The sequence below is a fragment of the Lepus europaeus genome, chromosome 17 (assembly GCF_033115175.1).
Source record: "Lepus europaeus isolate LE1 chromosome 17, mLepTim1.pri, whole genome shotgun sequence".
In the NCBI taxonomy this organism is placed as follows: Eukaryota; Metazoa; Chordata; class Mammalia; order Lagomorpha; family Leporidae; genus Lepus; species Lepus europaeus.
Window position 1 is genome coordinate 32,350,210 of NC_084843.1, and position 12,616 is coordinate 32,362,825.

The window sequence follows — 12,616 nt, forward strand, 5'->3', positions numbered from 1 at the left end:
ATACAGCAGCACGGTGAACAGCGGTGGTCACCCCACCAGTTATCGTATGAGATGGTGACCAATGTTCACGGGCTAAGGCCAGATCCAAGGAATGACAGCCGTCACAGCAGGGTGGTCAAGGGCAACAAAGACTCCACAGCCAGGTGCCCAACCATCTGCCCCTCCCCTTTCCTGCGGGGGCAGCGGCTCAGGGACAAGCCCCAGGGAATGGGGAGGTGGTCTAGACAGCTGGTGTTCATACGCATCCCCCACCCCAGGTCCCAGAGGACGCGCAGCCCAATCTCTCCCTCCCTTCCCAACGTCCCTCCACCCTGGGCTGCTGGCCGACTGGGGGTAGGGTTCCCGAGGCGCGAGGCGCACGTGGCGCCAAGGCTCTGGCGACTCCCGACGCCGAGAGGGGGGCGGCACGGGGAGCTGGCCAGGGCCCCCGCCGGCGTGGGGCTCTCACTTCCCCTTGCCAACGGACGCGGGTGCAGGTGCCCGGGCCGGGCCCCGCAGGCGGGGCGGGCGCTGCGGACACGCCCTCGCCGTCAGTCCTCGCCGGCGGCCGGGAGGAAGCGCCAGAGCCGCGGCCGGTCCTGCGCCAGCGCCGCGCCCCTCCCGCCCCGCGCCCAGGGACGCGCCGGGCGCCGGCTCCGGGCAGCCGCACGCGGCGAGGAGGGGATGCGACTGCGGCCCACGGCATGGCAGCCTCAGGTGAGCTGGGCCCGGCGCCTCCCCGCTCGCGCGCGGGACTCGGGTTCCTTCTGTGTTCTCAGTTCTCGGTCGCAAACTTCCCACCTCCGCTGGCCCACGGCCCCCTTCGCGGCCGGTTGCGGGTTTCTCCTCAGCCCCCGCCCGATCCTCCTCTGTCCCGCGTCTTCCAAGGCACTTCTGCTCCGCCTCTGACGCTCGGAGCTCCAGAGGGTCGTCTTCCCCGCTCCTCCCACCCTGCGAACCCATAGCCCCGCTGAAAGCAGGCGGCGGGCGTTTTGTCCCCGCCGGGCAAGTGCCTCTCCTGACCAAAAGGGGGCGCGCGCACAGCCCTCGGTCGGCGTTGGCGCTCGGCCGCCTTCCTCCACTCAAGTGGACGTGGTGTGCCCGGTCTGGATTTCGCACTGTCCCGTTAGCTCCGCTTTGCGTGTGTCCGTTGCAGCACTCCGGGCGCTGGGCAGAGTTTGGAGGTCACTGACGAAAGGTGCGGGGAGTCGTTTCTGGCTGGGGTTGGGTTCTTCTCTGGTTCATGGATGTGTACACCAGCCAAGTCGCTCACTCACGTCCTCGTAGTGCTTAGAGATCACTGTACCTGGTCCGTTCCCCGGGGTAAGCAGGGCTCGCCCGGGCGGTGCCCTCCGGGGGTTGTGGTCTTGTAAAGGCAAGCAGGGAATTGCTAGGTAGGAGAGTCACCACGTTTGTGAAGGGCTCGCTGGTGTCTCCCCGAGGTGTTGGCAGAGATGCGACCTGTGAGACAAGAAGCAAGCACCCCTTGACAGAGAACCCCTAGGCGGCCGGGGAAAAAGCATTGTTTCCCAAGGTGTGAGCAGGCGCTGTAGGAAGTGCCTGCTCCCCCAGCTCTGCTGAGCTCCAGCCTGGTCCGGTGCTTTGGAAGGCCAGTGGTGACAGTTCCATGGGCTCTGGGGATCCAGGCTCATTGTTTCAGGGGAGCTGGAAATGGATCTCAGCTTCTGGGCTCTGGAAGTTGGAAGAAGTTGTGTTGTGAATAAGGATTCACGTAGGGTCCGGCGCCTTGGCTCACTTGGTTAATCCTCCGCCTGCGGCACCAGCATCCCATATGGGCACCGGGTTCTAGTCCCGATTGCTCCTCTTCCAGCCCAGCTCTCTGCTGTGGCCCGGGAAGGCAGTGGAAGATGGCCCAAGTGCTTGAGCCCCTGCACCCGCATGAGAGACCAGGAAGAAGCACCTGGCTCCTGGCTTCGGATCGGCGTAGCTCCGGCCGTAGTGGCCATTTGGGGGGTGACCCAACAGAAGGAAGACCTTTCTCTCTGTCTCTATAACTCTACCTGTCAAAAAAAAAAAAAAAAAAGAAAGAAAGGAAGAAAGAAAGAAAGAAAGAAAGGATTCACGCATTCTACTGGAAAGCAGAAGCAGAGTTATCCAGAGGGAAATCCATTCCCACACATATTTTATGGCATATGCCCTATTTCCAGGAGTTGGGTGTCCATACAGTAAACAGAAAAGGCAAAAGCCATGCCCCCATGGAGCTTTTGGAGCAGGGAAAGTTGCAATACACCTACTAAGGACAGTGCTTGGTATGATGTGTGCTGTGGAGAATAGAGAGGGGTTGGTACTTTAAACAAAGTGGCCAGGTTAGGCCTCATGGAGCAAGGGACGTTTCATCCAGACCTGAAGGAGCAGAGGGAGGGAACTTTTGGGGGCAGTGGGTTCATGCAGTGTTTAAGGAGCAGGAGCAGGCCAGAGGGACTGGGGTAGGTGGGTGATAGTGGAGAGGGAGCTGAGAGCAGAGAATGAGCCAGTGCAGTTCCCACCTCCTTCCAAAGCTGGGAGCAGGCCCTGGGCCGCCGCATCCAGGAACCAGCAAATGGGACAGGCCTTTGGGCAGAGGAGGCCAGGAAGGCCACTCTTGCCCAGTGTCCTGTGAGCATGGCCGAGGGCACCAGGAGGGCCAGTTCTGGTTCACTAGCCAGTGACTGAACCTGCGGTTCTTAATGGGCTCTGTAGTGGTGTTTGCAGGCGTCCTTAATAATCAGAACTGCCATCTACAGGCTTTGCAGTGAGTCCCACCTGGGAGCTGCATGTGGGAGTGGGCCTCTGGGGTCCCCGAGGCTCCCTGAGGTCTGGAAGAATCATGTGGAGGTACCAGGCTCATGGGAGACACCTTTTGCCAAGATGCTGCAAGTTCTGCAGTCTTCTGGGCTACTCTCACCTGTGGTCCGTCCTTCCTTCCTTCCTTCCTCCCTTCCTTTTTTCCTTCCCTCCCTTCTTTCCTCCCTCTTTGTCTCCCCCCCACCTTATTCTTTCTAATGTGCATTATTTTTTTTTTCTCTTCTTAAATTCAAAAGGCAGAGAGAGAAACAGAAAGATCTCCTGTCCCCTGGTTCACTCCCTAAATGCCTACAGCGGCCAGGGCTGGGACAGGCCAAAGCTGGGAGACAATACCTTGATTCAGGTACCAAACATGAAGGCCAGGGATCCAGTGACTGGAATAATCTCCCCTACCTTCCAGGGTCTGCGTTAGCAGGAAGCTGGAACTGGGAACAGAGCAGGGGCTTGAACTCAGGCACTCCCATATGGGATGCAGGCATCACAGCTAGGGTCTTAACCACTAGGCAAAATGCTTGCACTTCCTCTTTTTCAAACAGCTTTATTGTGGTGTAATTCGTATGCCATACAGTCCATCCTCTTAAATGTACAATCTAGTGGCTTTAAGCATCTTCACAGATATGTAACCTCTACCATAGTCATTTTATAGCATTTTCATCACCTCAGAAACTCCATATGCTTGTCATCTTGTTCTCCCCACTTCCCCAGCCCCAAGATCTGCTTTGTCTCTGTAAAGTTCCATACTCTGGACTCTCATATGAGTGGGACTCTCTAGTGTGTGGTCTCTGGAGACTGGCTGTCTCCATGCAGCGTGTGGCACGTGTCAGTGCTTTGCTGCTTCATGGCCTGATCCTCTGGCCTTCCTAAATTCCCTCCTACCTCAGGGTGAGCATTGGTCTTCTCGTTTTTAAAGGATTTTCTTCATTTATTTGAAGAGCAGAGTCAACACACACTCTCTCTCAAACACACACACACACAGACACAGAGGGAGAGAGAGAGAGAGAGAGAGAGAGAGAGAGAGAGAGAGAGAGAGAGAGAATCTTCCATCTGCTGGTCATTTCCCAGTGGTTGCAAATGGCCAGGGCTGGGCCAGGCTGAAACCAGAAGCCTGGTACTCCATCTGGGCCTCCCACTTGTGTGCAGGGGCCCGTACTTGGACCATCTTCTGGTGCTTCCCCAGGTGGATTAACAAGGAGCAGGGTCAGAAGTGGAGCAGGTGGGACTCCAACCGTTACTCCAAACGGGATGCTGGTGTTGCAGGAGGCTTAACCTCTTGTAGCACAGTACTGGCCCCTATTTTCTGAAAGACATGTTTGCTTGTTGAAATCCCAGAGAATCTTGGCTGCCTGTCCTTGGAAGAGCCTTGGGTAGCAAAGTAAAATGAAATGGAATTAGCCTGTCCCAGAATATTGTCTAGGTCATGGATAACATTGTATGTAGTAACACTTGAAAACAAGGTGAGAAAGAGGGCTTGAGTGGCTTTCCCAAATGAGCCATCTGAGGCTGGGGGAGGCCTAGTTTTTTCTCTGTCATGTCTCAGCTTGCAGGGGTGTGAAGAAGCCCCAACCATACCTGTTCCCTCTCTCCAAGGTCTAAGATCTCCATACCCTTCTACCACTCCCGGACTCCCAGGACCACAGGGCTTGAAGGGACTTTGCCCGTTTTTGGTGACCTTAGCTTCCAGTGGTTCTCGAACCCTGAAGTTGACCTCTGTGAGGGACAGGATGGCTCTCCCACACTTCCTACCAGATCTCTCTCTCTCTCTCTTTCTGGCCTGCTTGCCGTTCCTGTCTCACATCCCTCTCCCGATGTGGTGCTCACATTCACACACAGGCCCCCAGGAGAGACATGCACACGGTGCCAGGGTCACCTCACGCCCAGGAGATGGCCCAGGCAGTTTGAGAAGCTCCCTGGCACTTCCTCCAGCCACCGTGACTCCCCGCTGCCCCCAGCCAGCCCCTCCCCCTCCTGCCCATCCTGCCCTCCTTCTGTAGCCAAACAGCTTCCTTATGTCTCGCAAGAGCAGAGCCTCTTCCTCATGCCTGTCTAGGGCTTTGGGCTTCTGCTTGGTTCACGTATTTAGTTTCTCTTGATAAAGAAGCAAACCAAGAATGTGAGAAGTGAATGGGGACTGGTGGAGAGGTAACATGAGCTTAGAGGAAGGAAATAATCGCGGAAGAAAGGGGTGACCCCAGGCCTGGAGTCCTGTGTGCCCCAGCGCAGCAGGGAGGGGCTTCAGCTTCCTCAGCTTTCAGTTTTGGCAACAACAAACCAAGTCAGAAAGACGACAGATTCCCCCGGCCGCATCTCCGCACAGGCAAAGCTTCCCTGGATTTTAGTCTCCGTCACAATACAATTAGTGACCAAGGAGGCTAAAGTAGAAACTAGTCTGAGGCCCTAACCACGTCCTCTCACATACCTCTGCTCGAAGGGGATTGGATTAACTCTGGAACCCCAGGAACGAGGTGGTTAAAACACTAACTTCTTTGGGGCCTTTTATTTCAGTTGCCTTGTTTTAAGAGCAACATTTCAAACGTGTGTTTATTTCATTTCATCTACTTGAAAGGTAGAGCAACAGAAAGAAATGTCTTCCATCAGCCAGTTCACGGCCCCAAACGCCCGGATCCGGGCATACAGTCCTGCTGGAGAACAGCTCGAGATTGCCAGAATAATCGCAGTTAGAACCAGCGAGCTTCTCATAGTCCAGGCCCAGCCTCCCCTGTGTCTCCAATAGTGTGGTGCATTTGTTACAATGGGTGAGCCAGTGTTGATACCTTGGGATTAACTGGCCTGTGCTTGGATTTCCCGAGTTCTTACAGTGTCCTCGATCCGCCCCAGGATCCCATCCTGATGCCGTGCTGCAGCAGTGTTGTTCCGTTTGTATTGACCCACTTACTGTCCATGTTACATTTGGTAGTCCTGTCTCCTTAGTCTCCTCCGACTGTCATCTTTGCTTTTGGTGATGCTGGCAGTTTTGAGGAGCACTGGGCAGTTACTCTGTAGAATGTCCGGGATTTCTCTGAGATTTTCCTCACCATTGGAGTGAAGAGGTGAGTCTGGGGGAGGAAGATCATCGAATAAGGGCGCTTCCTAGTAACGTGATTCATGACTGTGGATGCCGGCCGGGTCACTAGACTGAGGCGGAGTTCACCAGGTTTCTCCTCTGTGAAGCCATTCGTTCCTTCTCCCTTTCCACTCTGTGCTCTTTGTAAAGAACTCACTAAGCAGGGCTGGTGCTGTGGTGTAGCAAGTAAAGCCGCTGCCTGTAGTGCTGGCATCCCATATGGACGCTGATTCGAGTCCCGGCTGCTCCACTTCCGATCCAGTTCTCTGCTATGGCCTGGGAAAGCAGTAGAAGATGGCCCAAGATCTCTCACCCAAGTGAGAGACCCGGAAGAAGCTCCTGGCTCCTGGCTTAAGATTGGCACAGTTCTGGCCATTGTGGCCATCTGGGGAGTGAACCAGTGGATGGAAGACCTCTCTTTCTCTCTCTCTCTCTCTCTGCCTCTGCCTCTCTGTATCTCTGCCTTTCAAATAAATAAATACATCTTAAAAAAAAAAAAAAAGAACTCACTGAGCACAGCTCACACTGAGGAGTTAATGCTGTACCTCCTGAAGGGTAGTTAGTCACGTCAAGTTTTTGGAATTCTCATGCATGGGAGACTTGTGAATTGAGTACTCATTTCCTCGTGATCCTGCGGCTTGTCATCTTAATGTTGGCTTACTTTCAGGTCACTACATCTTTCTCATAAAACTGGAATGATAGCTCATGTCACATGCTCTTCTGGGCAGTGTTTCAGAAAAGTGCTCATTGTTGCGAAGTCAGCGCTGCAGGAATGATGTTGCCTTCTTAAGGGTACGGCTTTTGCTCTGAAAAATCCTCTTCTCTCTTCTTCTTTTTTTTTTTTACAGGCAGAGTGGATAGTGAGAGAGAGAGACAGAGAGAAAGGTCTTCCTTTTTGCCGTTGGTTCACCCTCCAATGGCCGCCGCGGCCAGCGCATTGCGCTGATCCGAAGCCAGGAGCCAGGTGCTTCTCCTGGTCTCCCATGCGGGTGCAGGGCCCAAGGACTTGGGCCGTCCTCCACTGCCTTCCCGGGCCATAGCAGAGAGCTGGCCTGGAAGAGGGGCAACTGGGATAGAATCCGGCGCCCCAACTGGGACTAGAACCCCGTGTGCCGGCGCCGCAAGGCGGAGGATTAGCCTGTTAAGCCACGGCGCTGGCCCCTCTTCACTCTTCTTTGCTTCTTTGCCATCCATTGTTGACTGTGTTGAAACCATTGCCTATGGTTTCCTCCTCACCAGGTGTGGGACCGCAGCCAGCCCGTCTGGCTATTTATCCTCTCTCTACCACCTGCACACATTGTGGACATGATACTCACTAGTGTGTGTGTGTCCGGGGAGGGAAGGGTGCGACCACTTCTCACTTAGGCATCGTAACTGAATTCCAAGCACAGAGTCGCTGACCTTGTATCCTTGACAATGTAGTGGAATGTAAAGCCTTGTCCATTTCCCACCTGATGGCTCATGCGCTTGCACACCATCTGCCATAGCACTTCACGTCGGGAAGGACATTGCCTCTTAGGTTAAATCAAGCATGTATAGAGACAGAGGTAAATCTACTCTGACAACACCACTCTGCTTTCCTTAGCGCAAGTTCCAGAGTTGTGGAGCATTGCCAATTTTATGCCTTCTCTGGTCCTGAGATTGTTTCCTCCTGAGATATAAAGAAGTGTACACACATAGATCTGATCATCAAAGAATTTATCTTCTGGAAGTCTGTAATACTGTACATTCGAGTTTTGTCCTTGGTCTACTTAAGCTTTGGGATCAGGGTAAGCATCCCTGATTGAGCTCTGTGGAGAGAGTCCACAGCGTTGTCAGAGGCCCTGGCTGCTTTTCTGCTGTCCCACACAGTGTTCTAACATTGACTTCTTTAAACATTTGTACACTTTCCCTGCCAAAGTTCTTTTTTGTATAATATTTATTTTATTTATTTGAAAGAAAGAGAGGGAGGAGACAGGAAGAACGAGTGAACAAGAGATCGATTGTCCATTTGCTGGTTCACTCCCCAAATGGCCACGATAGCCAGGGATGGGCCAAAGTGAAGCCAGGAGCCAGGAGCTTTATTTGGGTCTTCCATGTGGGTGGCAGGGGCCCAGACACTTGAGCTGTCCTCAGGTGCATTAGCTAGAGCTGGAGTGGAACTGGAACTTCCAAGACTTCAACCGGCACCTGTTTGGGTTGCTGGCATTTCAAATAAATAAATACATCTTTAACCCACTGTGCCACAACACCACAGAGTTCTTTTTTAAAAATATTTATACATTTATTTGGAAGAGTTACACACACACACACAGAGAGAGGTCTTCCATCTGCTGGTTCACTCCCCATTTAGCTGCAAGCGCCGATCTGAAGCCAGGAGCGAGGAGTTTCTTCTGGGTCTCCCACATGGCTGTAGGGGCCCAAGGACTTAGGCCACTGCTTTCCCAGACCATACCAAAGAGCTGGATTGGAAGTGGAGCAGCTGGGACTTGAACCGGTGCCCATATGGGATGCTGGTACTGGAGGCGGTGGCTTTACCCACTACACCACAGCATGGGCCCCACAAAGTGCTTTTAAGCTCATCATCATACTCCTGCAGATGAGTGCATTGGGTTTTATGTTAGCACTGGATTAGGATCCAGCAAAGCAGGATTCCAAAAAGAATGAAACTCAAATCTTTTCCCTGGCTATTTTTTTTAAGTTTGGTAATATCATCCTGGGAGAGATCAGAACTATATTAAGTTTACATTTTCTACTATTTTCAAAAGCATTTTGAATATCACGGTGGATAGGGAAGGAAAGGAGATTCTACCAGGTCTCTTCAGAGCTTAGTGTCCAAGGTCTTGCCTGGGCTCTGCATCTGACCTTGCCAGGAGCCTCTCAGTGAAATGTGGCATGAGGCTGGCATTTTGTCATGAGAACCCATGACGGCTTCATGTGTCAGCTTCGCACAAGGTGCACGGACACCGTGCTCACTCCCCCCACCCCACCTGCCCCCAGTGTAAACAGCTAGGCTTCTTTGAACTTTGATCACTTTGATCTTTGGAAGATCCGGACTTGTTACTCAAGATTCTTGATGGAATTCCTGAAAGGAGGCAGCAGGGAGGTTGGGCGAAGAACTGGCTGGGGAACCCAGGACACCTGAGTGTCAGTCTGTGGCCGACTTGCGGATCTTGAATCTGGGCAAGCTCTGTGTCTTCCCAGAAGAAGTTTTTTTTCATCAGCTGTAGGGGATAGCACACCAGGCAGAAGCAGTGGCTTGCACAAGGATCTGAAACAGCATGGTATGTTTGGGCAAAGACAGGGGAAAGAGGTCACACACATGTGCTGGAGGCAGACTGCCCTTCCCCTTGCCTGGGTGCTGTAACCTGCCGGGGGTAGAGAGCCAAGTGGGAGAAGCAGGTGTGGTAACACGCTCCCACGCCTCTCTTTCCCAGGGGTGCTGGGAGGATGCGACATCCTCATCGTCTACAGCCCGGATGCCAAAGAGTGGTGCCAGTACCTCCAGGACCTTTTCCTGTCCAGCCGGCAGATCCGCAGGCAGAAGATGCTGACGCACAGGCTGGGCCCCGAGGCCTGCTTCTCCGCCGAGGACCTGCACCTCTTCCTCAGCGCCCGCTGCGTGGTGGTGCTGCTGTCCGCGGAGCTGGTGCTGCAGCTGCGGCGGCCGGCCCTGCTGCCCCCGCTGCAGAGGGCCTTCCAGCCTGCGCACCGCGTGGTGAGGCTGCTCTGCGGCGTGCAGGACAGCCCCGAGTTTCTGGACTACTTTCCAGATTGGGCCCACTGGCAGGAGCTTACCTGTGATGACGAACCCGAGACCTACGTGGCGGCCGTGAGGAAGGCCATTTCTGAAGGTGAGCCATTCTTCTGAAGTAAAGGCCAGCAGGCCCCAGGAAAGTAGCTACGCAGGTGCCAGGCAGGGCTCCTGGGAGCACTGGTCATGTGTACTATGGGCGGCACAGGGAGCGCACTCTCCTTGCTGGTTCAGAGTGGCCTGTTCACAGAAGATGGAGACCGCATAGGTCTCCTGGACCTCAGGTGGGAAAGACAACACTTTCCCCTCCATCGTGTGCTGCGACAAAAGCCTTCTTTCTAGAATTTTCTATGCCTTGGAAGACACAGGACATGGGTTCCAGCCTAGAGGGCCGTGGGGAGGCGGGGCTGAGACTTGGTTTGCTGGCTGTGTGAGGAGCGTGGCTGAGGCCTTATTGTTTGGTTGCAAAGGCGTCCCTCGTGGAGAGCATGTTCATAGAGAAACAGCTCTCTTTTTTTCTGTTTCCTATCAGCCTAGCTCTTGTCTTTTGCCCCGTTCTCGTTCTAAAGTGGGAAAATTCTAGCCCTCTCTGCCCAGGCTAGCAACTTCTGAGGCCCCAGGAAGTATGACATGTGCTCTGATTAAGGGTACCGGAAGACGGGCTCCAGGATCGATGCGTGTCACAGCTCTTCTTCCTCTTTTGGTTTTCTATTTTTGCCTCGCTGTGGGCTGTGAGTGGGCCGTCATTTACCTCCTGCTGTCTCGCCATTGGAGGTCTTTCATATATACCTGACACCGGCAGAGGGGCTCGGTGATCCCTGGTGTGGCCTGGGCATTGACTTGACACAGCCACCCCTGCCCCGTCCAATTAACTGAAGTCAGAACTTACTGATTCCCAGTGACCTTAGAAAGATGATGTCACTTCCTAGGTGCTTTTATCCCCAGAACAGGCCACTCTAAACCAACAAATATGAGCAGCTCTCCTAACATAGAAAGATCCCTGCTCCTTTTGTAGGGTCCGTGACTCATGCCAGTGTGCAGCTGCGTGACCTGAATCACCTGGGATCTGGATGCGTAGTTTTCTAGGGTTTGCCCATCTTTAGGTGAGATAGGAGGGAAAAAGCACACGATTCCTACTGACGTGATTGCACTGCATTGCTCGGAGGGCACTGTGATCTGCCCAGACTGACAAAGAACCAAGACCCCACTGGCTGTGCCTATGCATTTGTGTCACCGCCTTGTCTGTCTGTGACCCCCTGGGCAGGTGGCTGTGACCCCTCAGCCAGTCATTCCGAGCAGGTTGTCACTGCTCTGGCATCTCGCACTGTGCAGCACCTGCTAACAGATTGTTCCTTCAAATATTATGGCAGTGTTATTTTAAAAAGTGGATTCTTCTAGTATTATTGTGATGCAACCAATGAGGAGATGGCTGGATAAACTGATCTTTTATAATGTTTTACTTTTTTAATATTATTTTTTAAAGATTTTTATTTATTTATTTGAGAGGTAGAGTTACACAGTGAGAGGGAGAGACAGAGAGAAAAATCTTCCATCCGCTGGCTCACTCCCCAAATAGCCACAATGGCCAGAGCTGGACTGATCAGAGGCCAGGAGCCAGAAGCTTCTTCCAGGTCTCCCACATGGGTGCAGGGGCCCAAATACTTGGGTCATCTTCTCCTGCTTTCCCAGGCCATTAGCAGCAAGCTGGATCGGAAGTGGAGCAGTTGGGACTCGAACTGGTGCCCATATGGGATGCATGCACTGCAGGTGGAGGCTTTACCCACTATGCCACAACACTGGCCCCAGTGTTGTACTTTTTAAAAGATTCTGGCTCACCAGGCTGTGACTGTTGGGCTCAGGTGTTTCAGAGAGAATGATGTATCTCATGGTGTTCTGTTCTGAGAGCACAGAATCTCTCATCAGGAAGAATTTATTCTAATGAGAGATTAAAATAAGCTGCTTGCTGGGAAACCTCTGAGGTTCAGATTCAATGGATATAGGAACAAGAGGAATTATAGGAAAGAGAGGAGGAGGGAGGAAGGCTTCTGGCCCCAACAGAACTTTCTTATCTGGTAGTAAGCTTGTGAATCTTGGGATTTGAGGTATCTGTCTTTGCAGGACAGTGTGGGTTTTTTTATTTTGAAGATTTATTTTATTTATTTGAAAGTCAGAGTTACACAGAGAGAGGAGAGGCAGAGAGGAAGAGAGAGGTCTTCCATCTGTTGGTTCACTCCCCAGTTGGCCGCAATGGCCGAAGCTGTGCCGATCCGGAGCCAGGAGCTAGGAGCCTCAAGCCTCCTCTGGGTCGCCCACATGGGTGCAGGAGTCCAAGGATTTGGGCCATCTTCTGCTTTCCCAGGCCATAGCAGAGAGCTAGATCAGAAGTGGAGAAGCCGGGACTTGAACTGGCGTCCACATGGGATGCCGGCACTACAGGCAGCAGCTTTGCCTGCTACGCCACAGCTCTGGCCCTGGTGTGGGTTTGTTTTTTGGACTCCTTTATGCCTTTGGCCAGCCAGGTGTGTAGGGCCATATCCCTGATTTTTACACTGGGCAAGTTTTCTTAACAAACTTGCCACTAGTAGTCTGGCGGTGTAGTCCGTGTAAGGAGCATTGAATGGGGTAGGGACTCTCCCTTACCTGGCTCTGTTGGTAGCTGCGTGCTCAGTGCTAGTCCAGTCACCTGGCCTCCTAACCTCCTGTTTCCTTCTCTGTAAGAGGCAACCTGGGGCTTGATTTGGGACACTTCCTGGGGCTAGTGATCTATGACGCACCTAGTCCAGAGAATCTTCAACATTTTCAGAGTAGCACTTTCTTGCTCTGGTTCACACTCCCAGGAAGCTCAGGGCTAAAACAGTGTTTAAGGACAATGCTACGCCTAAACTAGGTTTCTGGAGGAATTGTGTTCTTAGTTACTGTCCCTATAACTTGTGATAGTTTCATCTTTATCTTAATTCTCTTGTTCACATGAGGTTTTCCCAAGGTACTCAACATCTCATATAACTCTTTACCACAAGCTGCCCCATTCTCATGAAAAT

The 12,616-nt window shown here is 52.9% G+C and overlaps 1 protein-coding gene across 1 annotated transcript in view; it reads left to right on the plus strand.

Annotated features, from left to right (window-relative positions):
* Positions 1-598: 598 nt before the first annotated feature.
* PIK3AP1 (phosphoinositide-3-kinase adaptor protein 1) overlaps positions 599-12,616 on the plus strand; it is a 127,069-nt gene continuing 115,051 nt past the window's right edge. Inside the window, exons 1-2 of the mRNA XM_062214797.1 lie at positions 599-696; positions 9,262-9,678. Of these exons, the coding sequence (XP_062070781.1) occupies positions 684-696; positions 9,262-9,678 (430 nt within the window). The 5' untranslated portion in view covers positions 599-683. The remainder of the gene's footprint in view (positions 697-9,261; positions 9,679-12,616) is intronic.